This window comes from Canis lupus, chromosome 9 (genome assembly GCF_048164855.1).
Source record: "Canis lupus baileyi chromosome 9, mCanLup2.hap1, whole genome shotgun sequence".
NCBI lineage: Eukaryota > Metazoa > Chordata > Mammalia > Carnivora > Canidae > Canis > Canis lupus.
Window position 1 is genome coordinate 36,988,153 of NC_132846.1, and position 24,804 is coordinate 37,012,956.

At 34.7% G+C, this 24,804-nt stretch overlaps 1 protein-coding gene across 7 annotated transcripts in view; it reads right to left on the minus strand.

Moving 5' to 3' along the window:
• Positions 1-24,804, minus strand: part of C9H14orf39 (chromosome 9 C14orf39 homolog) — an 81,723-nt gene that overhangs the window by 50,593 nt on the left and 6,326 nt on the right. For 6 of the 7 annotated variants that reach the window (XM_072838820.1, XM_072838816.1, XM_072838818.1 and 3 more), the window contains 7 exons: positions 21,453-21,542; positions 10,052-10,239; positions 9,917-9,959; positions 7,506-7,626; positions 6,080-6,171; positions 4,328-4,461; positions 3,545-3,621 (listed from right to left, as the gene is read on the minus strand). In XM_072838820.1, coding sequence (XP_072694921.1) covers positions 3,545-3,621; positions 4,328-4,461; positions 6,080-6,171; positions 7,506-7,626; positions 9,917-9,959; positions 10,052-10,239; positions 21,453-21,542 — 745 coding nt within the window. The remainder of the gene's footprint in view (positions 1-3,544; positions 3,622-4,327; positions 4,462-6,079; positions 6,172-7,505; positions 7,627-9,916; positions 9,960-10,051; positions 10,240-21,452; positions 21,543-24,804) is intronic. The other variant, XM_072838819.1, reaches the window with a different exon arrangement.

A 24,804-nucleotide genomic window follows, 5' to 3' on the forward strand; every position in this document is an offset into this window, starting at 1 on the left:
GTATGCAAATCTGATCCAGAATGTCATTGCTTTAATATGCATTTCTCTGCACCCCTGAGCTCAAGCACCTTCTTATGTTTCGTGACACTTTTTCTGTAAACTATCTTATCTTTTGCCTATTTAAAAAATTAATTTGTAAGCATTATGTATTTCTTTACATATTATAGATTCTGCATACAATCTCCTGTCCATTCTGTCATTGTCTTTAACTTTGTTGGTGTCTTTTGTCACATAGAAGTTTTTTATTTTGATGTAGTACATTGATCAATTTGTCTTTACTTATACCACACTGTTATAAACACTGCATTTTGATAATGTTTACAAGTGTTCTGGGATGGGGCTCCCTTGGTGGCTCAGTCAGTGAAACCACCAATTCTTGATTTTGGCTTCTTGATTTTTGTGACTAAGCCCCACAGTGGGCTCTGCACTGGGAGTGAAACCTACTTAAGATTCTTTCTCTTCCTCTCTCTTTGCCCCTCCCCTCCCACCCTGGTTCGCTTGTTCTCTCTCCTTCCTTAAAAAAACAAAAAAAACTGGGATGATGAAAATGTTCTGGAATTAAGACAGTGATGTGAAAAAAAAAAAAAGACTGGTGATGTTTACACTACCTCATGAATACACTAAAAACCACTGAGATGTACATTTTAAAATGAATTTTATGATAAACATCTTGATATCTAAGAATAGGAGTTTTCCTTACAATGTTTAAAAAGATCTTTTATTCTAAATCTTTATTTAAAATCATGTATTCTGCTAATGTACTGTCAATATGATTGACGGACTTTTCTAATGCCATCATTGCAATTCTTGGGAAAACCAAGTTTTAGTTATATTATTTTTTAATGTTACATTGCCAAATTAGTTTTGCTTATAATTTTTTGGAGTTCTTTTTTTTTAATTTTTTGGAGTTCTACATGTATGTTCATTCTTGAGACTGATGTATAATTTTTTTCTTTCACTACCTTTATCATTGCTACCTAATGGATTAGCCATGCATAATTTGTTGGATAGTTTCCAACTTCTTCTATACTCTAGAATTGCTTATATAAAAAAATTGACCTTAACTGGCAATTTTGCCTCTCAGAGAACATCTGACAATGTCTGGAGACATTTTCTATTGTTTTTTTTTTAGGAGTGAGGTGCTACTGGCCCCTAGGAGGTCACAGGATGACCTTATAACAAAGGATTTTCTGGCCTAAAATGTGAATAGTATAACAGTTTAGAAACTCTGATTTAGTCCTTAAAGGTTTGGTAGAATGCACCTGAAAACTGATTCTGATGTGTGTGGTTTTTTTTTAAAGATTTTATTTATTTACTCTTGAGAGACACAGAGAGAGAGGCAGAGACACAGGCACACGGAGAAGCAGGTTCTGTGTGGGGAACTCGATGCAGGACTTGATCCCAGGGCCCTGGGATCATGACCTGAGCCAAAGGCAGATGTTCAACCACTGAGCCACCCAGGTGTCCCAATTCTAGTGTGTTCTGAAAGGTGTGTATGTGTGTGTGTGACAGACGAATAAGGCAAGTATGGGAGAAAAGAAGAAAACACAGATTTCAAACACACACACTGGAATATTATTCACCCATAAAAAATAATTAAATAATGAAAATTTGCAATGGTATGAATGGAGCTAGAGAGCATTATCCTAAGTGAAATAGAAAAAGATAAATACCATATGATTTCACTCATATGTAGAATTTAAGAAACAAGACAGATGAACACTGTGGGGGAAAAAAAACAGGCAAAACATAAAACAGACTTTTAATTATAGAGAACAAACCAAGGGTTGCTGGAGGGGAGGTAGGAAGGGGGAATGGGTTAAATGGGTGATGGGTATTAAGGAGGGCACTTACTGTGATGAGCACTAGATGTTGTATGTAAGTGATGAATCACTAAATCCTATACCTGAAACTAATATTACACTCTGTTTAGTAACTAGAATTTAAAAACTTGGAAGAGAAAAAAAGTATATGGCTGTATTTGTATATATCCCACAGAAGCACACTCTGTCGTATTTCTGATTATTGATTTGTTTGGAACTATTTATGACATCTTATTTATTTTCTATTTATAATGTGTTCTATTTTTTTTAAAGATTTTATTTATTCACTCAAGAGAGACACACACAGAGAGAGAGAGAGGCAGAGACACAGAGGCACAGGCAGAGGGACAAGCAGGCTCCACGCAGGGAGCCCGACATGGGACTCGATCCCGGGGCCCCACGATCACATCCCCGGTCAAAGACGGTGCCAACCGCTGAGCCACCTGGGCTGCCCTGTTCTAGCTATTCTATCCACTCTCCCATTCCTGTCTTTGGTTAGACTAAGTTTTTGTTTTATCTTTTTTCTTCTACTATTTTAAAACTTACACACTCTACTTCTCTTATGTTGGTTACCTTTACATGTTTAATACACATGCATGAATTCACATTTTTCTAAAAATATATAAGTGAATCAGTATTTATTTCTTCTACCTCCATCCCCAAACAAAAAAACAAAAAAACTTGGGTAAACTTTTGTTTCCTTCATTTATCTTCCCACCTTCATTCCATATTGATCTTGTGTGAAATTTAAATACCAGATTTTTATATTTTTTGTCATTAATACATATTGAGAATTAGTAAGTTTCACTAATTACTTTGGTTACCAGTACATCTCTATCTGTATATATTAATTATGAATTAATGAAAGGCAATCATATTTTCCATTGAAAATTTCCCTCAGGATTATTTTCAGGGAGAATTTTCAGATGTGCCACACCAGAAGCTAGCTTTCTGTGTGGTATGTTCCTTGTTTTCCATAAGCATCAAGAATCCCCTAAGGTACCATCTATTGCTCTAACCCAAGCTCCTATACTTACTGCTTCCACCTGGAGACAGTCATCCCCTTGCTGATGACTGCCCAAAGGCATAGGGGATATGAGATGAACAGGTTTTAACTAACTTCCACTGAAGTAACCCAATCAATTACCTATTCATTGTCCCCTCAGCTATACCTTCTGCAAGAATATTGTATGAAAATCCTGGGCCACAATTTCCCTCTTCAATCCAATCCTGTTTTCCTCCTTCAGAAATATGTTTTTGGTCTACCAGGAACACAGCTTGGTTTGTTTGGTTGGGGCTTTTTTTGTTGTTGGTTTTTGTTTTTTGTTTTTCTGAGAGAAAGAGTGAGAGAGAACATGCAAGGGAGAGGCCACGGCAGAAGGAGAGAAAGGCTCCACACCCAGTGTGGTGCTGAATTCAGGGCTCAACCTCATAACCCTGAGATCATAACCTAAGACAAATTCTAGTCAGTCAGCTCCCCAGGGCTTGGTATTGTAAAATATCTTTTGTATTTTTAAGAGTGAGAAGGTCACAGTCTATGTTCAGACTGCCATATTGACATTCTTTTTAAGATTTTTAGACCTTGAGGTTGTAGTATCAGCTGAGTTAATATATTTATAACACACACACACACAAACCCATGTTCTAAATGCAGTACATTGCCTATCTCATTTAATGCAAGCAAATATTTAATTTATACTATGAAAAAAGAAAATGCCTACCTGCATCTTGTTTTCTTTCTGTCTAAAATCAATATTGGCAAGCTTTGCCTGCTTCACAGAACTTTCTTCTTTTTTATCTAGGTTATTAAATTGTACAACTTCAAATGAATTCCAGAGACAGAATCAATATTTATGCCCAACATTCAACCTACCCTTATAATTTAAAAAATCAAGTTACATGAATATTTAAATTAAAATATAGAAATGTGAAATTCCTACATAACTTTTAATTCCTCACTATATATATACCAGTTATTACAATAAGCATGAATGTAAAATGAAAGCCAGCTTACAAAATTACATCTTTATAATAAGGAACCAAAAATGACTAGAAGAAAAAGAACAGCTAATGCAGTTAATCTACTACAATGTAGTTAATCTAATCTGTGGATCCACTGAATGAAACATGATTCAAATATCTTAGTGACTAAGTCACAAATACCATTAACACAAGTCTGCTACCCACTTTAATTATACATACTGATAACACAACTTCTCAAATGAAAAATTTATTATTATTCATCCTCTTCTGACAGCTGTGCAACCAGACAAGAATACTTTATTATCTTCTGAGTGATTTTTTTTTTTAGAGAAAAAACTTTGCTATAGACCGTATAACTTGTTTGCTCTCAGAAAGAATCAAACTGGTACTTTCTTGAGTCTACCAGTCTCTAGTATTGTTTGTTCTTGCCTACACCACATGATAACAAAAATTGCTTCTATTTCTTCTTCTATGTGTTTGCAGAGAAAATTAAGCTTTTAAATAATGAACAGATACTGTACCTATAACTTCTGGTTCTGAAGAATGCATCTTCATTGGTCTGACTAATTTCTGAGATTCATATGGAAGAAATAATTGACTGTTTTGAGGGGCTTTATTCAATATAAGTATATGTTGTTCATCTTTTTCAAAAATTCTAAAAGTGAATTACATTAAATATTTAGTAAGTAAAAAATTAATATATTTTAAAGCTAGGAGAGATATTTATGTATTATAGTTTAAAATCATTTTGCAGACAGTGAAATTGAGCTCCAGAAAATTTAACAGATCTGCCTAATATTATTAAATTACTTACTGGTGTCACAACTAAAGCACACTTTTCCTGATAAAGTCCTCTTTTCGATATACCAAACTCTTGTTTTTAAAACATAATCATTTTTAAAGAATTTCTAAAACTGTCAAAAACATTTTAACCAAAACTTATGCACAAAAAGCATGCTATAAATTTCATAGTTATTTAAAAACTTTAAAAATAATTATTCAGAAACAAATCAGCTAGCATGAATCTAGAAATCACTAAAACAATATTATAATCATAAATATGTCTTTAAAGTTTTTTACTGGAAGAATAATTTCATTGAATTTTTCCTAAATTAAAGAAATAATTTTAACTATTGATTGTTAAATAACTTAAAAATGATGTTATTTATAACAATCAAAATAGACATTGAGTAAAAAATAACTAAGTTCCTGTCAATATAGAGGGGTTTTACAATACTATAACATTGTCAATGAAGTGGAATTCTGTACACGTACTTATTTTTCTAATCGACTTCTTCACAGAATTAAAGACACATTATTATGATTGTGAGAAGTGGAAGGGGGGAATCAAGAAAATAATAGATCCAAGGAAGTGAGATATGAGAAATTAACTTGGGAGAGGAAAGTGTTGAAAAGTCAGGACAATAGTAATGGAGCCTAAAGAGACGACTTTAAGAATTAAAAAGGGTACAGGCAGAAAGAGAAGAGACAGAATCAGAAACAGCAACAGCAATACACCTATTTTTCTGCCACACAATAACAGACAAAATCAATCTTTTTTTTAACGCCCCCACCACTGATGTCTACTTTTTCACCATTAGGAGGAAAGACAAGGAAACATATTATTCCACAGATTCAATAGCATTTTGATTCATCTTTACTCTCTGTGGCAAAAGAACTAATCAAGCTGGTGACAGGATGATAAAAAGGTAAATACAAGACTGTTCCCACTACTGTTCCTGTTTTATTCCTACTGGTGACTCATCATGGAAAACTCAATGAAATGTACAATGACAGGTTATAAAACAGCAAATGTGCTGCTACTATGTTATTTCTCTACACATTATCCTTGTCCTTGCTAAGTAACAAGTGTATTTGAATGTTAGTCTATAATATTTAAAGGTAAAATCAGTATTTTTCATAAGAAATAAGCAGAAAATAGCCTGCACAAAAAATGTATATAGATTCTATGTGATTATTAGTGGTTTGGGATAGAATATAGAATCAAATGCTCAGATGCAGAATAACCATTCATAAAACCCAAACCCATTTTAAAGTTTACCCAGGGGCCCCTGGGTGGCTCAGTCAGTTGAGCATCCAACTCTTGATCTCAGTCAGGTCATGATCTCAGTGTCATGAGATCAAGCCCTGGATCTAGCTCCACACTCAGTATAGAGACTTCTCCTTCCCTTGCCTTCTGCCCCTCCCCCTGCTCATATATGCTCTTTCCCTAAATAAATAAAACCTTAAAAAAAAATAAAGTTTACCAATACCTTTCTTTCAATTCCTTTCTCTTTTCCATGTGTTTATTTTTTTCTTCCAGAGTTTCTGCAAGATTCCTAGCTTCATGAAATCTTGCAATCTGCTAAAAAATAAAATGACAAAACAAAATAATTATCTGCAAAGCATTAAGAAACATATGCTTCAACTAATGAATATGACTTTTTCTATATAATCACAGAATTTATGCTTTTGTGGCATTAGGTATCTTTTAGTGAAAGTTGCTAAAACAGGGTCAAAATTAACAACAAATCATACTCCTTTAACTTTTCCTTACAACTCCATTAGCAAACCTAAATTCAATGAACTTCCATTTTCTTTTTTATTTTTTTTTTAAGATTTTATTTATTTATTCATGAGAGACACAGAGAGAGAAAGAGAGGCAGAGACACAGGCAAAGGGAGAAGCAGGCTGCATGCAGGGAGCCTGATGTGGGACTCAATCCCGGGTCTCCAGGATCACACCCTGGGCCGAAGGCAGGTGCCAAACCTCTGAGCCACTGGGAATCCCCTCCATTTTCTCTTTTAAAAAGGACAGTCAGAAGCAAAGTAGGTATCAATTTCCTATATATAGATATAGTTACCATATATTTTAAAGGAAGTAGCATCTACTTTTTTTTATTACTAAAATTATTTTATTGTTATTTGGAACCTTATAGCTACAAATGGTAAATATATCTTCTTTAATAGACTTTTCAAAAAATTCAGAAAATTAGCTATTCAGTTTTTTTCTCAGAATTTGGAAGTGACTTTGATGAGTTCTCAGTCAATTAAAACCATTTCAATAGATGACATTAAACATGTATTCAAGAAAATACATGCACCATCAATCTTAAAAGCTAAACTAGTTCTAGCTTGGCTCTATAAAGATTATAGCCATAAATTTTCAAGATTAAATTCTCTGAACAATCCACTGTCTTGTTCTCTTTTTTAACAACATTGTTGTAAGCCCTTTTAGTGCCTTTAAATTCCTGTTCTTAAGCTGCATCTTGTTCTTTATTGATCTTTTTTCAGCTGCCAAAGAAAACTGTTCCCTAAAACTCATAAAATATACTCAGTACCTAAAACATATTTTGGCTCCAAAGGCAATCTAAGGTAAATAAATTATCATAAGTCTTTCTCCATGGGGTGCCTGGGTGGCTCAGCCAGTTAAGTGTCCACCTTCAGTTTAGATCATGATCCCAGGATCCTAGGATGGAGTCTCGACCCCCACTAAGCAGGGAGTCCACTTCTCCCTCTGCTCCTCCCCGTGCTCATGCTTCCTCTCTCTTTCTCTCAAATAAATAAATAAAATCTTTTTTAAAAAAAAGTCTTTCTCCATACTTAGGCTCTTTAGAAACAGCTCTTCTAAGACTGTTGACTAACAGCATTATACTTATACATTAATACATACACTAGAAACATATTTAAAAATATATACCTGGTTTAAATAATTAATTTCTATTTCCACTTCATCTACTTCTTTCTTCAATTCAGATGAACTTTTGGAAAAATTGCTGGCATGTTTAAGAATATCTTGTGTTTTACATCTCACATTAACACTTTCATGTTAAGGAATTTTGTTATGGGAGTAAATTTTATATTTATAATACATGTACCATATCAGAAATAGTTAATATTATGTAACATTATATATATGTTCCATGTAAGCAATAAGCAACAATAACAGTACCTGAAAATAGAGATAAAGCTAACATAAACATTTTGCTGACAAAGATAATTTATTGCTTACCTATGTTATATATTGAGCAAATTATATGTTATATATTGAGCAAACATTTCATCTAAAATATGTTAGAATTTTTTCTTTCACTTAAATAATTATAGGTGGTTTTTTTGCTTTTGTTTTTTTACCCAAGTTCATCATGTCATTTGGCATGATTAATAATAATCAATTCAGATCCAAATTTAAATTCTTGTGTTTCCATTATTTCTTTATTCCAAAGCCAATATTTATTTTAATCCACCTGGGGTGCCTGCATGGCTCAGTCAGTTGGGTGTCTGACTCTTGATTTTGGTTCAGGTCCTCATCTTCGGGTCATGGAACCAAGCCCCACAGTGGGGCTCCATGTTCAGCAGGGAGTCTGCTTGAAATTTTCTCTCTCCCTTTGCCCCTCCTGTTCACACACACGCATATGCTCTCTCTAAAATAATAAATATATCTTTAAAAAATATAAATAAATAAATAGCTAGATAGATAGATAAAATAAAAATCCAGTGAAAAATTAGTGAAAGGGAATAAAGGGAAAGGAGAGAAAATGAGTGAAAATATCAGTGAGGGTGACAAAACATGAGAGACACCTAACTCTGGGAAATGAACAAGAGGTAGTGGAAAGGGAGGTGGGTGGGGGGTTGGGGTGACTAGGTGATGGGCACTGAGGGGAGGCACTTGGCAGGATAAGCACTGGGTGTTATGCTATATGTTGGCAAATTGAACTCCAATTTAATAAATAAATAAATAAATAAATAAATAAATATCCACCCAATTTCCTTTTTCTTGCTCTGTAAGGTTCATCAGTGCAGCCTGCAGGGCTTAAAAGACAGCTAGATCTTCCATCTGGTCTTTCTGCATGGACTAGATTTATACCCAATTTTAAGTAGAGAATTTCTCACCTATTAACAGACATCTTGCATGGTTATTAACTACTACAATTTCCTAAGTTACTCTACAAACCATCAAGGAGAAATTAAAAATTAATAGAATAGTAGTAGTGAACTAAGAACTCCAGAGAAAACCTGTCTATTTAAGGCAGAATATTTCCTACTCTGTCTTAAAACACATAATATATATGCTAGAATGTAATGAATATCATTTTAATGCTATATTATTATAAAAAGTATACATAAAATTTTTACATAGACATTTAAATCCTAATGTTCAATTCTCCCTACCTCCATCACCTCTTCTTGTTTCTTACATAATCTTATATTTTATCCCTTCCTACATCAAACTTCCTAACCTCCTGCTATACTTCGTGTATCAACCAATTTCTGTCTCTTCCCATTGAGAAATTACAACACAGATAGGCAGCAAATGAACAACTAAAAACAGGGTAAACTAAAATCTAAACGTGAAGAGAACAAAGAGCTAAGGAGTTAAAAGGATAATTTACGATAAAGCAAGGTAGAATGCAGGGATAAAGAAGTCTTAGTACAAACAGTGGAGTTATAATCTGATAGGAAAGCATATGAAGGATTGTAGAGGTTGGAAGAGGATTAAAGTTCTAAGTTCATCATCAGGGAAAATCTCCTGGACAAACAGATGAGACTTAGACCAATTAAGAATTACTTAATCAGTGACAATGCCACTGTATTAGAAATATTTGTTTACATGTCTGTCTCCCCTACTAAATGTGAGCCCTTTGCAAGAAAGTTCTGTATCTTTTTGAGCATTGCCTGGCACAATATCCAATGAATTACTATAGGTGAGTAGATAATTGTGACTCACCTTATCACCTTCCATCCTAACAAATAATAACTCAACTGATTTAACTGGAATTCTTTCTTTGGTAAGTCAGACCAAGATGACTTTTTCATTGGTTTTTTTTGCTAAGATACAACACTTAGATACATATACCACTTTATGCTCATTAGAATTGCTTGCTTCTGATCACATGCACATGTATGAAAACTAACCTCAAATGACCTTCAAAGTAACGTGTAAGTTTTTTTAATTAAACAAAAAACTCGCAAATTGAACTCCAATAAAATATATATATAATAAAAAAACTCCAAATCCATTTGATTCTTACAAGGGAAATACAATAACAATTAAAATACAGAAATAATATTTATCTAACAAAATTATAGGTAGAAATACTTTGTGGATACATATGTAATGTCCATTTAGTAAGTGATGGAAAAGGAGCAGGCACTGAAAAACAAAATCATACGTTAGTCTGATTCATTATTTTTTCATTACGAAGATATCATTATTTAAACAATGTATAACAAAAATGTTAATACCTAGAAATTCCATAAAGATAGTTTCATTCATTTTTAGTTGTTCAGTACAAGCCAACACTCTATTTTGAATTTCTTCATGTTCTCTTTTCTTCTTATAATATTCATGTGAAAGGGGTGTTTCTGAGTATTTTAATTGATACTGCTTCAAAACATCTTTATACTGACATATATAACCATGGTACATTTTTCTGTTAAAATTAAAAGAAATAATGTCAATATAACAAGAATATATCTAAAAACTTTCTAAGTATCACCTGTTAAAGTCTAGTAAGTTAAGCATAAAAGGCAAGCCAAATACCAACTTATCCCTATTCCCTCAATACTGTCTGCCCTTGGGCAGCCCTGGTGGCTCAGCGGTTTAGCGCTGCTTCAGCCATGGCCTGATCCTGGAGACCCGGAATCAAGTCCCATGTCAGGCTCCCTGCATGGAACCTGCTTCTCCCTCTGCCTGTGTCTCTGCCTCTCTCTCTCTCTTTCTCTCTCTGTGTCTCTCATGAATAAATAAAATATTTAAAAAAAAATACTGTCTGCCCTTCAAATTTTCCTAAACTCTATTACATTTTTCAACTGTCTAGTCTTTCTCTTCATTACCGGAGTGATTCATTCCTTAATCCTCTTCAATTTAACTTTTACTCTCACCATTGCAAAGAAACTACCCTTCCCAAGATCACCAATGATCTAATTGTCTAACTCAGTGATCTTTATATTACTCATCCTAATTGACATTGCAGAACCTACATTTTTTAAGTTTTTATTTAGATTCCAGTTAGTTAACATACAGTGTAATACTAGTTTCAGATATAAAATATAATTATTCCATTCATCACCCAGCCTCACAACAAGTGGACTTCTTAATTCCTGTCACCTATTTAACCCATCCTTCCACCTACCTCTCCTCTGGTAGTCATCAGTTTGTTTTCTATAGTTAAGAGTCTGTTTCTCAGGTTGCCTCCCTCTCTCTTTTTCCCCCCTTTGTTATTTGTTTCTTAAATTCCACATATATGTGAAATTATATGGTATTTGTCTTTCTGGGTTTTTTTGTTTTTTTTTTTTTTATTTTGCTTAACATAATATTCTCTAGCTCCATCCATGTCATTGCAAGTGGCAAGATTTCATTCTTTTTATGTCTGAGTAATATTCCATTGTATATAGGTACTATATATTCTTTATCCATTCATCAATTGATGGATACTTGAGCTGTTTCCATAATTTGGTTATTGTAGATGATACTACTATAAACATTGGGGTACATGTGTCCCTTTGAATTACTATTTTTTCATTCTTTGGGCAAATACTTAGTAGTGCAATTGCTGGATCATAGAGGAGTTCTATTTCTAACTTTTTGAGGAACCTCCATACTGTTTTCCAGAGTAGCAGCACAATCTAGCATTTCTACCAACAGTGCAGGAGAGTTTCCCTTCTCCACACCCTTGCCAACACATGGTTGTTTCTTGTGTTGCTGATACTTGGAACTTTATCAAAATAAAAAGCTTTTGCACAGCAAAGGAAACAGTAAACTAAAAGGCAACCTATGGAATGGGAGAAGATATTTGCAAATGACGTATTTGATAAAGGGTTAGTACCCATAATGTATAAAGAACTTATAAAAGTCAACATCCAAAAATGAATAATTCAATTAAAAATGGGCAGAACACATGAATAGACATTTTTCCAAAGAAGATATACAGAGAGCCAACAGATACATGAAAAGATGCTCAACATTACTCATCATCAGGGAAACACAAATTAGAACTACAATGAGAACATGGTTCTTCCAATGACTTCCTGATCTCTATCCTCCTGGAGTTTTCAGTTTCTACTCTCCTCAGTTCAGCTATCTCTATAACTATGTCTTTTAAGTCTTCAATTCTCTAAGCTGGCATTTTAACAGAAGATCATGTTTTATGTATTAGAACTCTGGGTTCATAATCATTATTACACACTCCATTAATTATTTTATGAAGAAAATTACAGCAGTTTGGAGGCACTCCTCCAGTCCAACTCACATAGAGATAGGTGGTCACCTATTTGGGCACAAGTCTTGAGTGGCAGAGTTAATTCTTGCAAAAGGATATTAATTCTTCCATCTCATTTTTTTGCTAATCCTCACCTACGGGCCAAATCTAACCTGCCACCTTTGTATGGCCCGTGAGCTAAAAATAATCTTTGAATTTTAAAATTATTGAAAAAGTCATCATAATATTTCATGACACATCAAAATTATATGAAATTCAAGCTATAATATCCACAAATAAAAGTTTTATTAGAACACATTCATTTACATATTATCTAAAGTTGTCCTTGCATTACAACAGCGGGTTAAGTATCAACAGAGACTATATAACAAGTAGCCTAAAATTATTAAATATTTACTATCTGGCCTTTTATTTTAAAAATAAGTTTGCCAATCCTAATCTACAACAATGAGAACGTTCAATCCAGGTTCATTATAGCAAATATATTATTAGATCCTTTTACTCAATTTTTGTCAAATACTTAGTTTTAAGAACTACTCATTGAAAATTTTCTAAAAATATATATAGTCCTTATGCTCCTAATAATTCTATAAGTTTTCTAAATCAAGACATACTATATGGGGGAAATTTATTTAAAGATACTAAAATGATGATCTCATCTTAGTAGATGAGAAAACAAGAATAGTTTTCATAAATGCTTGTATACTGAGGGAAAAAAATAAGGATAACAACATTGTACTGGTCAGCAGATCTGAATCTTCTGAACGTTTTGATTTCTTAATATATGAAAAACTTTTAACTTAATAACTCTGTCTCCTTTTCAAAATAAAGCAGTTGAGCCCAAAACAAACTCCTATTCCTCTAAATGTGTATTTGCTAATTAATCTCTCACTTCTTGGGGAATTGGTCCAGGGAAGAAGGAAATACCTATTAGAAAACTGAGTCTGAGTCACCAGTTTCTATATTCATGCCCACTTTCTTATACGCTCCATACAGGGACTTTAGCAGACACCAGCAGAGCCAAGTCATGATTCAGGAAGAACCGTGACTATCTCATCTGTTACCAACAATACTAGTCTTCATGAATGTCTAGAATGGAAGATTAGGGGAAACAAGAAGAAAATTACAGCAGTTTGGAGGCACTCCTCCAGTCCAACTCAGGTAGAGATAGGCGGTCACCTATTTGGGCACAAGTCTTAAGTGGGACTTTCAAATTATTGAAAAAGTCATCATAATATTTCATGACACATCAAAATTATATGAAATTCATTACTATTACTTTAGTCCCTACCTTCTCTTAAGACTCATTTTTAAATATAAAGGGCATTGTAGTCTAGATTTTACATGTTTGTTTTTAATTAAAATACAAAAAACTGGAGTGATGTCAGCAAAATGACAGAATAAAACATCCCTCATGTACTGCACATCAAAAATAATTATTTAACATCCATCCATGGACAAAAGTGGGGGGGGGGGGAGCTTTTGGATCCAGATAGAAGACTGAAGCCCTAGTGTAGTCCAACACTAAGGAGAGTCATTTTGAGAAAGCAGGCTCACATCCTGGTGGCTAACTCACTGACTGTGGTCCTGGCTACAGACCTGGAAATAGTTTAATACCCCCTGAGAACTTAGCTACAGCCCCATTTGGTTCTGGGTCTATTACTAGCACCATTCACTAAAGGACCCAGAAGAAGTCATGCCTATCCATGTGTCAGTTAATAGGCATACATACTCTGGTCCAGCTATAGATCCTGAAGTGACCCATGAACCAGCTCCAGTCCCTGTGGCTGCAATCTGGGAGCCCCTGGAGGTTAGCCTGCCAAACTCATTCAGACCATAGATTCAGAAATGGCCCTGTAACTGGGGTCCAGCCCAATCCAGCCACAGTCACCAAAGAATCCTGCTGGCACAGAGACCCAGCAGGAGACACTCCTATCTGTGCCGCTGAAGATCCTGAAAGCGCCTTATACTTGGTTCCAACCCCCTCAGAGCCACAGTTTGCCAGCAGTACTGAGAAACTAGTTCCCAGTGGGAGACACTCCTATCTGCACCCTAATAGATTCTAAAGAACCATATACTTGGGTATACTCCAGGTCCCTCATAGCTAAAAGCCACCAGCAGAACTGCCAGCCTTAGAACCCAGAAATAGGTACTCCTATATGTACCCCTGGAGATCCTAAAAGGGCCCTATACTTGGCTCCAGTCCCCCAAATACAGTCAGGGAATACTCCAGCCTACCCAGGGAACTGGTGGCAGACATGCCCATCTGTGCCTTCAGAACCAGGACTACCGACCTCAGTCTTCGTTGTAGAACCTGAAACATCTCTGAGGCTCAGTTCTAGCCCTTCCTGGCCACAGTTTAGAGCCAGTTCTGACCACCCGCAGATCCATCCAGTGATCAGGCAAGAGCTCTACCAGGTTCTTAGTGGGAGCCATATGAGTCCTGCTGACTGGGGATCAACTGTGGAACCTGAAGCAGACCTTTGTCCCAAGTGCTATCCAACTTAATGAAGTACTGGAAGCAGTTACACTCACCCAGGGACCAGGAAGGATCATACCTGCCTGAGTCCCTCATAATAAGCACACCAACCATGGATCCCAATGTAGACAAAGTGACTGCCTCAAAACCAACTCTAACTCAGCATGACTGCAAGTCTAGGGATAATCTCATCAGTCTAAGAAACCAACAGGAAAAGGTCTTTACCTGCCAAAACCAATCTGTAAAGACTGAAAGAGCTTTTTGTTCATTCAAGTATAAAGACACTAATGCAAAGCTACACAGATCACAAAATACCAGGAAAATATGAAACCACTCAGGAAAGTAATAAAGCTTTAGTAACTAACCCCAAAGGAATAGGGATCTACTATTTACCTCCAAAGAACTCAAATAATCATTTTTCAAGAAAGAGAAATAAGGACATCTCCAGACAGACAAAAGCTCAGAGAATTCATTACCACTTGAGCTGCCTTACAGGAAATTTTTAAAGGAATTTTTCAAGTTGAAATGACAAAGGCCACATGAAAACACATAAAAGTATAAAATTCACTGGTAAAAGTGAACATATAGTCAAACTCAGAATACTATACTACTGTATTAATGACTTGCAAATCACTTTTATCTCTAGTATATAAGCTAAAAAACAATATTAAAAAATAGATATAGTTACAATAATTTATTAATGGATACACAGTATAAAAGATATAAAGTGGGGCGCCTGGCTGGTTCAGTGAGTGGAGTGTCTGACTCTTGATCTTGGGATCCTGAGTTTGAGCCCCATGTTGGAGGTAGAGATTACCTTTAAAAATGTATTAAACAATAAAAGGAACTTTTTAATTAATTAATTAATTAATTAATAAACCACCTATATAACCCCTATTCTTTAAAAAAATAAAGACGTAAGTAGTATAAAATTTGGGGAGGGGAAGTGAAAGTGTAGAGTCTTTATATGCATTGAAGGTAAGTTGTATCAGCTTAAAATAGTGTTACATTTGTAAATGTTTTATGTTAGCATCATAGTAACCACAGAGAACAAACCTATAGTAGATACACAAAAGATAAAGAGAAAGGAATTAAAGCATACCACTATGAAAAACAAATCACAAAGAAAGATAACAAGAGAGGAAGACAGAAACCATTTTAAAAACTTAGAAAACTATTAACTAAATGGCAATAATAATTATTTATCAATAATTACTTTAGGGGTACCTAGGTGGGTCAGCTGGTTGAGTGCCCAACTCTTGATTTCAGCTCAGGTTATGATCTCAGGTTATGTGGGATCAAGCCCCACATCAAGCTCCATGCTCAGCATGGAGTCTACTTGAGATTCTCTCCCTTTGCCCCTCCCTCTGCCCCAAAGTCTCACATTCTCACACTCTCTCTCTCAAATAATACATCTTCTAAAAAACAATTACTTTAAACGTAAGCAGACTAAATTCAAAAGGTACAGAGCTTAATGGATTTAAAAAACAAGATTGAAGGTGCCTGGGTGACTGAGTTGGTTAAGCCTCTGCCTTGGCTCAGGTCATGATCCCAGCATCCTGGGATCAAGTTCCACATTGGGCTCTCTGCTCAGCAGGAAGCCTGCTTCTCCCTCTCCTTCTGCCTGCTGCTCCCCCTGCTTGTGTTCTCTCTCTGTGTGTGTCAAATAAATAAATTTTAAAAATAAAAGAAGTAAATAAAATAAAATATTAAAAATAAATAAATTTTTTAAAAAAATAAAATAAAAAACAAGATCTAACAATATGCCATCTATGAGAAATTCACTTTAGCTTTAAGGACACACAAAGGCTGAAAGTGAAGGAATGGAAAAAGATATTTCATGCAAATGACAACCAAAGGAGAGAATAAGTGGTTATACTTATGCCAGGTAAAAGAGACATTAGTCAAAATCAATCATAAGACAAAGAAAATCTCTATAAAATGATAAAAAGATCATTCACCAGTAAGATATAACAATTGAAAATATATGCACAACCCAACACTAAAGCACTTGAATATTTAAAACAAATATTAACATAACATAACATTAACATAACTGAAGATAAGAACAATAATGGTCAAGGACTTCAATACCCCATTTTCAATACTGAGAAGATCATCCAGACAGAGTAAGGAAACAGTATATCTGAATAACAACACTATAGACAAAATAGACCTAACAATCACATATAAAACATTCAATCTAACATTCCATCTAACAACACCAAAACATATATTCCTCTTAAGCACACATGGGATATTCTCTAGGAGAGATCATATCTTGGGTCACAAAGCCACCTTAATAAACTTAAGGAGACTGAAATAATATCAAGTATCTTTTCTGACCATAATGATATAGGACTACAAATCAACAGCAGAAGGAAAATGAAAAATTCACAAATATGTGGAAATTAATCAAGACACTCCCAATCAGTGCTGGGTCAAAGAAGAAATCAAAAGTATCTTGAGACAAACGAAAATGAAAATGCAATACATCAGAACCTAGGGGATGCAGCAAAAGTTGGTCTAAAAGGGAAATTTATAGCAATAAATGCTTACATTAAGAAAAAAGAAAGACCTGGGATGCCTGGGTGGCTCAGTGGTTGAACGTCTGCCTTTGGTCAGAGCGTGATCCCAGGTTCAGGGATCGAGTCCCACATCAGGCTCCCTGCAGAAAGCCTGCTTCTCCCTCTGCCTATGTTTCTGCTTCTCTCTGTGTGTCTCTCAAGAATAAATGAGTAAAATCTTAAAAAAAAAAAAAAAAAGGAAAAGAAAAGAAAAAAGAAAGACCTCAAATAAACAAACTAACTTTATACCTCAAGGAATTAGAAAAGGAAGAACAATCTAAGCCTGAAGATGGCAGAAGGAAAGAAGTAACACAGATTAGAGCAGAAATAAATGAAATAGGGAAGAGGAAGACAACAGAAAAAAATCAATGATAGAAAGAGTTGGGTTTTTTAAAAGATTAACACATTTGCAAACCCTTAGCTAGACTAACCAAGAAAAAAGAGAGAGGGACTCAAATAAGCAAAATTATAAATGAAAGAGGAAATATTACACCATAGAAATACAAAGAATTATATAACCGACACCACAGAAATACAAAGGATCATAAGAGACTTCTCAAACTCTTCCAAAAAGTTGAAGAGGAGGCAACACCCTCCAATTCATTTTATGAAGCCAGCATTACATTGATACCAAGGCCAAATGAGAACACCACAAGAAAAGAAAAATACAGGCCAATATTCCTGAGGAATATAGATGAAAAAATTCTCAACAAAATACTAGCAAACCAAACTCAACAGCACATTAAAAGGATCATACACAATGACAAAGTGGGATTTATCCATGGTTGCAAGAATGGTTCAACATACACAAGTCAATAAACATGATATTCCACGTTAATAGAATAAAGGATAAACTCATATGATCCACTCAATAGATACAGAAAAAGCATCTGGCAAAACTCAACACCCTTTCATGATAAAAAATCTCAACAAATTGGGTACAGAAGGAACATACTTCAACATAATAAAGGCCATGTATGACAATTCCATAACTAACATCACAGTCAATTCTGAAGAACTAAACGCTTTTCCTCCAAAAACACCAATAAGACAAGGGTGCCACTCCCACCACTCCTAATCAAATAGGAGTGCAGTACTGGAAATCTTAACTACAGCAATTAGTCAAGAAAAAGAAAAAAAGTCATCCAAGTAGGAAAGGAAGAAGTAAAATGGTCTCTGTTTGCAAAATGACATGATCTTACACATAAAAAACTCCACCCAAAAAACTGTTAGAACTAATCAACAAATTCAGTAAAATTTCACACTACAAAATCAACATACAAAAATCACTATACACTAACAATGAACTATCTGAAAGAAAATAAAACAGTTCCATTTCTAATAGCATCAAAAATAATCAAATACTTGGTAAATTAAATCCAGGAGGTGAAAGATCTGTTCACTAAAAACTGTAAGACATTGATTGAAGAAATTGAAGAAGACACAAATAAATGGAAAGATATTCTGTGTTCATGGATCAATATATAATAAACTCATATAAGTTAATAGCAAAAGGCTAATTCATATTTAAAATGGGCAGAGGATCTGAACATTTTTCCAAAGACATACAAATGATCAAAAAGTTCATGAAAAGATGATCAACATCACTAACCATCAGAGAAATGCAAATCAAAACCACAATGAGATGTCACCTTACACCTGTCAGAATGACTAGTAACAAAAAGACAAGACATAATAATTATTGGTAAGGATGTGGAAAAAAAAGAATCCGTGTGCACTTATTGGTGGCAATGTACATTGCTGCAACCCTATAGAAAATAGTATGGAGATTCCTCAAAAAATTAAAAATAGAAATGATCCCAAAATACTCTATGATCCAGTAATTCTACTACTGGGTATTCATCCAAAAAAATAAAACTACTAATTCAAAAATACACATGCACCCGTATGTTTACAGTTGAATTGTTTAACAATAGCCAAGATAAGATATGCAAGCAACCCAAGTGTCCATCAATAGATGAATGGATAAAGAAGTGAGATATATATACACACACACACACACACACACACATACTATAGATGATATATATATCATCCATATATATATATGAAATGGAATATTACTCAGCCACAAAAAGAATAAGGTCTTGTCATTTGCAACAACATAGATGAACCTAAAGGGTACTAATGTGAGTGGAATAAGTCACAGAGAGAAAGGAAAATACATTATTTCACTTACATGTGAAATCTAAAAACAAACAAAACAAAAAGCCAGACTCTTAAATACAGAAAAAAAAACTAGTGGTTGCCAGGATAGGGGCAGCAGGGGAGGTGGAATACATGAAAGAGATTAAGAGGTTTAAACTTCCAGTCATAAAATAAATGAGAAGGTACCTAGGTGGCTCAGTGAGGTAAGTGTCCAACTCTTGGTTTTGGCTCAGGTCATGATCTCTGGGGTTATGGGATCCCAAGCCCTACATCGACCTCCACACTTAGCAGGAAATCTGCTTGAAATTCTCTCTCCCCCTCTCACTTTGCCCCTCTCCCTGCTTGTGAGTGCTCTCTAAGCTAAATAAAGAAATCTTTTAAAAATATTGTCAAATCATTAAGTTGTATTACCAGAAAATAGTATAACATTGTACATCAATTATTCTTCAGTAATAATTTTTTTTAATGTGTATATAGGGACACCTGGGCTGGGTCAGTCAGGAGAACATGTGACTCAATTTCACAATCATGAGTTCAAGCCTCACATTGGGCACTGAGTTTCAACCCTTTAAAAAATAATAATAATAAAATGAATCTTATGCATGCAATGGAATATTATCCAGTCATAAAATAGAACTGCTCCCATCTTCAACACCATGGATGGACCTTGAGAGTACTAAGCTGACTAAATAAGAGAAAAACAAATATGGTATGATCCTACTCATATGTAAAATTTTTAAAAAGCCAAATCATAGAAACAAAGAGTAGAATGGTGGCTGCCAGGGGCCAGGAGTAGAGGAAATAAGGAGGTGTTACTCAAAGGATGCAAACTTCCAGTTATAAGGTGAATTAAGTTCTGGGGATTTAATATACGGTATGGTAAATATAACAATACTGCATTATATATTTAAAAATTACTAAGAGTAAATCTTAAATGTTCTTACTACAAAAAAAATAGTACTTATACAAGGTGACAGATGTGCTACCTTCCTAACCTTATTGTGACAGTTTAAATTATATACATGTATCAAACCATCATGTTTGTACCTCTCAAACTTAAACAATGTTATGTCAGTTATATTTCAATAAAGCTGGGAGGAAAAGTAGTAAAAAATAAAAATAAAGTATAAAAAGATAACAAAAATATAAAAAATATTAAAAAATCAGGGCACCTGTGTAGCTCAGTTGGTTAAGCATCTGCCTTTGGCTCAGGTCATGATCCCAGGACTGGATCCCACATGGGGCTCCCCACTCAGCAGGGAGTCTGCTTATCCCTCTGTCCCTCATCCTGCTTGTGCTCTCTCTCTCTCTCTCTCTTATATATATATGTTTGTGTGAGTGTGTGTGTGTGTGTGTGTGTGTGTGTATATATAAAACTATGCTCTTGTCCAATTATATTAAAAATGAAAACACTTAGGGATCCCTGGGTGGCGCAGCGGTTTGGCGCCTGCCTTTGGCCCAGGGCGCGATCCTGGAGACCCGGGATCGAATCCCACATCAGGCTCCCGGTGCATGGAGCCTGCTTCTCCCTCTGCCTGTGTCTCTGCCTCTCTCTCTCTCTCTGTGACTATCATAAATAAATAAAAATTAAAAAAAAATAAAATAAAATAAAAAAAAAATGAAAACACTTAAATTTTTAAATTAAGTGAAATTATAATGCTATATATGTGTTCAAAGTCTCTCACCTTGTTCCATTATATTCACTAATTATATTTAGTCCTCAAAATGAGGTTATTTTATACATTATTAAAATAAACCTATACAACGGGTCTCTACATTAGAATATAACACCCCACTACATAAGCTCTCTGAAAAAAAGAAGTTTCATATAGAATCCCCTTCAAAAGTCAATACTCCAAATTTTTCATAAGCTAATTCTATAGCTAACTATTCCCCCAGATGTTTACCTCTAACAATTCAATTATAAAAACCATTAATCAAAGCACTCTTGTATAATAATTGCTACTGATAAATTGTTTTTTTCTAAGGACACATCTAAACATATTCAGAGTTTGGTAGAACTTTATAACAAATAAGTAGGCCTCCAATGGCACCCAAAGAGTCCAAAGCACTGTGTTTACTTAGAAACAAAAACAAAAAGAACCTCTCCTAATATACAAAGTTTCTGCATTTTTTTAAGCAACATTTTTACTAAGCATATCCTATCAGTACTAAATTATAGAACTGATAACTTAATATATGTATTGTACTTGTCTTTTTCAATAGTTTCTTGATAAACAGCAAATTGGTCCTGCATATAGTCTTCATGCTTATGAAAAACATCACATGTTGGCTTCCAGCTATGGAAAAAAAAAAATAATGTAATTAGAATCTCAGAATGATAAGTTGTAAGAGATAATAAAAATGAATTTAACCATTTAGAAATAAATGAATCTTTCTCTTCCTAGAGAAAATAAGCTTATATCAAAAAAATATTCCTACCCCCCATCACCACCACTACCATCATTCAGGCAATCATAATACACTCAAGGAAAAATATCCATTAATTTTTACATAAAACCCATTGTGGAACCATGACTAAGGCAGGAGCAAATGTTACATGGCTGGACTGTGTATTGCTCCAGCATTTCTAGAAGATACTGTGCAACACTCCACCATCGGGCTTCTCTTCCCATCATACTTCTAAGATCTTGGCTAAGAAATTCTTTTGGAGTTAAGGATTCAAAGAACAGGGGTTAAAGAGAAGCTTTTTTTTTTTTCTTTTGAAACTTAGTCAGGTTGCTATACCCTCCTGAACTAGAAAGAAAGAAACTAGACCAAAATAATTTATAAAAGCAGAGGCTAAGAATAAAATGAATAGCTATCTTATATATTTTTTGTCTTATTACAAGACTTAAAAAATGTTACCAGTATGGAAAAATCTAAAATTTGCATACACCATGTCAGCTTCCATTCTAAGTGTTGTTCAACTATTTTCTCTCTTTTTTCTAATGTCTTAATATTCTTTTCAGATTCAAAACAATCACATGCCCACTCTGGAAGCACAGAAAAGTATATGTAAGAAAATAACCATTATCCATTATTCTCAACACTGAATAATTACTATCATTGTTTAAATTATTTCCAAATTATTATAAAGTATATATTTATTATCTTTTTTTAAAGACTTATTTATATCTTTGAGAGAGAGAGAATAGTGGGGAAAGGGGCAAAGGGAGAGAGTCTCAAGCAGACTCTCCGCTGAGTGTGGAGTCCTATGCAGGGCTGGATCTCACCACCCTATCACAAGCTGAGCCAAAACCAACAGTCAGAGGCTTAACTGACTGTGCCACTCAGGCATCCCTATATTTTACATCTTTGAGATGATATTCATATACATAACAACGTATGCTCCTTTATCACCCTTTAAATTATACACATTTTCCTTGTCACTAAGAATTCACTGTTAATAAATACATCATGTTCCATAACTGTTCTAACTATTCCCACTTTGTTGGCCATTTTTGCTTTATCTGTCTTTCTATTATAAATAGAACTTTTATTTACATGTTTGTCTGAATTTCCAATCATTTCCTTAGAAATCATTTCCCCAAAATGGAATAAGGTCAAAGGTTATACATTACACATATTCTGAGTATTTTAAAAATTCCATAAGAAATACATGTTCCTTAAAAAGGTATTTCCTGTAAGCATTTTGACATACATATTCCTAGATTATTTCTACTATATATATACAATTAGTTAATTGGGCTCATACTATGAATGCTGTTTCATTGCTTTGCTTACTTCGTAATACACATCTTTCCATATTAATAGAAAGTTAACATCTTTCCATATCAATAAATATACACTTATAATTTTATTGGCTACCTACTGTTAATTCATATGCATATACCAAAATTCATTTAACCCATCACCTAATGTTGAACATTAGATCTTTCCAATGTTTTCCCATCATAAAAAAAGGTTGAAATAGGGATGCCTGTGTGGCTCAGTGACTGAGCGTCTGCCTTTGGCTCAGGGCGTGATCCAGAGTCCTGGGATCAAGTTCTGAATCAAGCTCCCCATGGGGAGGCTGCTTCTCCCTCTACCTATGTCTCTGCCTCTCTCTGTTCTCTCATGAGTAAATAAATAAAATCTTTAAAAAGTTTGAAATAAACACCTTATTGTACAGTATTGTGCCTAATTATTTCCTTATGAAAAATTCTCAGAAATGGAAACTTTTAATCAAAAGTCAGGCTTATTTTTAAAGCTTTTTAAAAATACACTGATGGGTCATCTAAAAGGTTTATACCAGTGTACATTACTATAGTGTACAAGAGAAGTGATTTTCTTATTCCCTGGTCAACACAGGATATTGTGTTTCTTTAAATTTCTGCAAAACTTAAAGGCAAAAAAAATAGCATTTTATTGTTGCTTTAATTTGGATGTCTGATTAACAGTAAGATTGCGCATTTGTTCACATATTTATTAGACATATGTTTCTTCATTTTGGTATTTACTTATTTTCCACAAGTACTTTGTATTTTTAAAAATTAGCACTTACTTGATACTTTTCCTACCCTATCCTTTTGCCTTTTGTATCATTTGAGGGCATTTCTCTTTTTAATTTGTGTGTAATCATATTTATCCATTGTTTCCTTTTATTTTCTACTTTTTTAAAAAAGATTTCATTTATTTATTCACGATAGACATAGAGAGAGAGAGAGGCAGAGGGAGAAGCAGGCTCCATGCAGGGAGCCCAACGCGGGACTCAATCCCGGGACTTCAGGATCACGCCCTGGGCCAAAGGCAGGAGCTAAACCACTGAGCCACCCAGGGATCTCCCTATTTTCTACTTTTGATTTACACTTACAAAGGCCTTCTACTCTCCGAGATTATACAGCCACTTATATTTCTTCTAGTACTTTTATGAATTCATATTCCACATTTATATCTCTTAACCAGTATGCTGAAATCATGAATTAGAGGTATATCATGGTTTAAAATCCTACTAATTGTCCTCAGAACCGGGCAGCCCCAGTGGCGCAGCGGTTTAGCGCCGCCTGCAGCCCAGGGCGTGATCCTGGAGACCCTGGATCGAGTCCCCACGTCAGGCTCTCTGTATGATGCCTGCTTCTCCCTCTGCCTGTGTCTCTGCCTCTCTCTGTCTCTATGAATAAATAAATAAAACCTTTTTAAAAAAAATTGTCCTCAGAACCCAGCAGAGATTAAACGTATGAAGTACATTATATCTTGGACACAGCAGGTTCTAAAAGGAAACTTTTTCCCACGACCACTGCAGCTAGTTGAGGGAAACCACTGGTAAAATGTCCTACAATAAAGCTTAAATCAAAATAAAAGAGAAAGTTCAACAATATGTTTTGTTGATCAGATTGGCAAATAATTTAAACATAATTCCAGGGGATCCCTGGGTGGCTCAGCGGTTTGGCACCTGCCTTCAGCCCAGGGTGTGATCCTGGAGTCCCGGGATCAAGTCCCATGTCAGGCTCCCTGCATGGAGCCTGCTTCTCCCTCTGCCTGTATCTCTGCCTCTCTGTGTGTGTGTGTCTCTCTTGAATAAATAAATAAAATCTTTAAAAAATAAAAAAAATTAAAAAA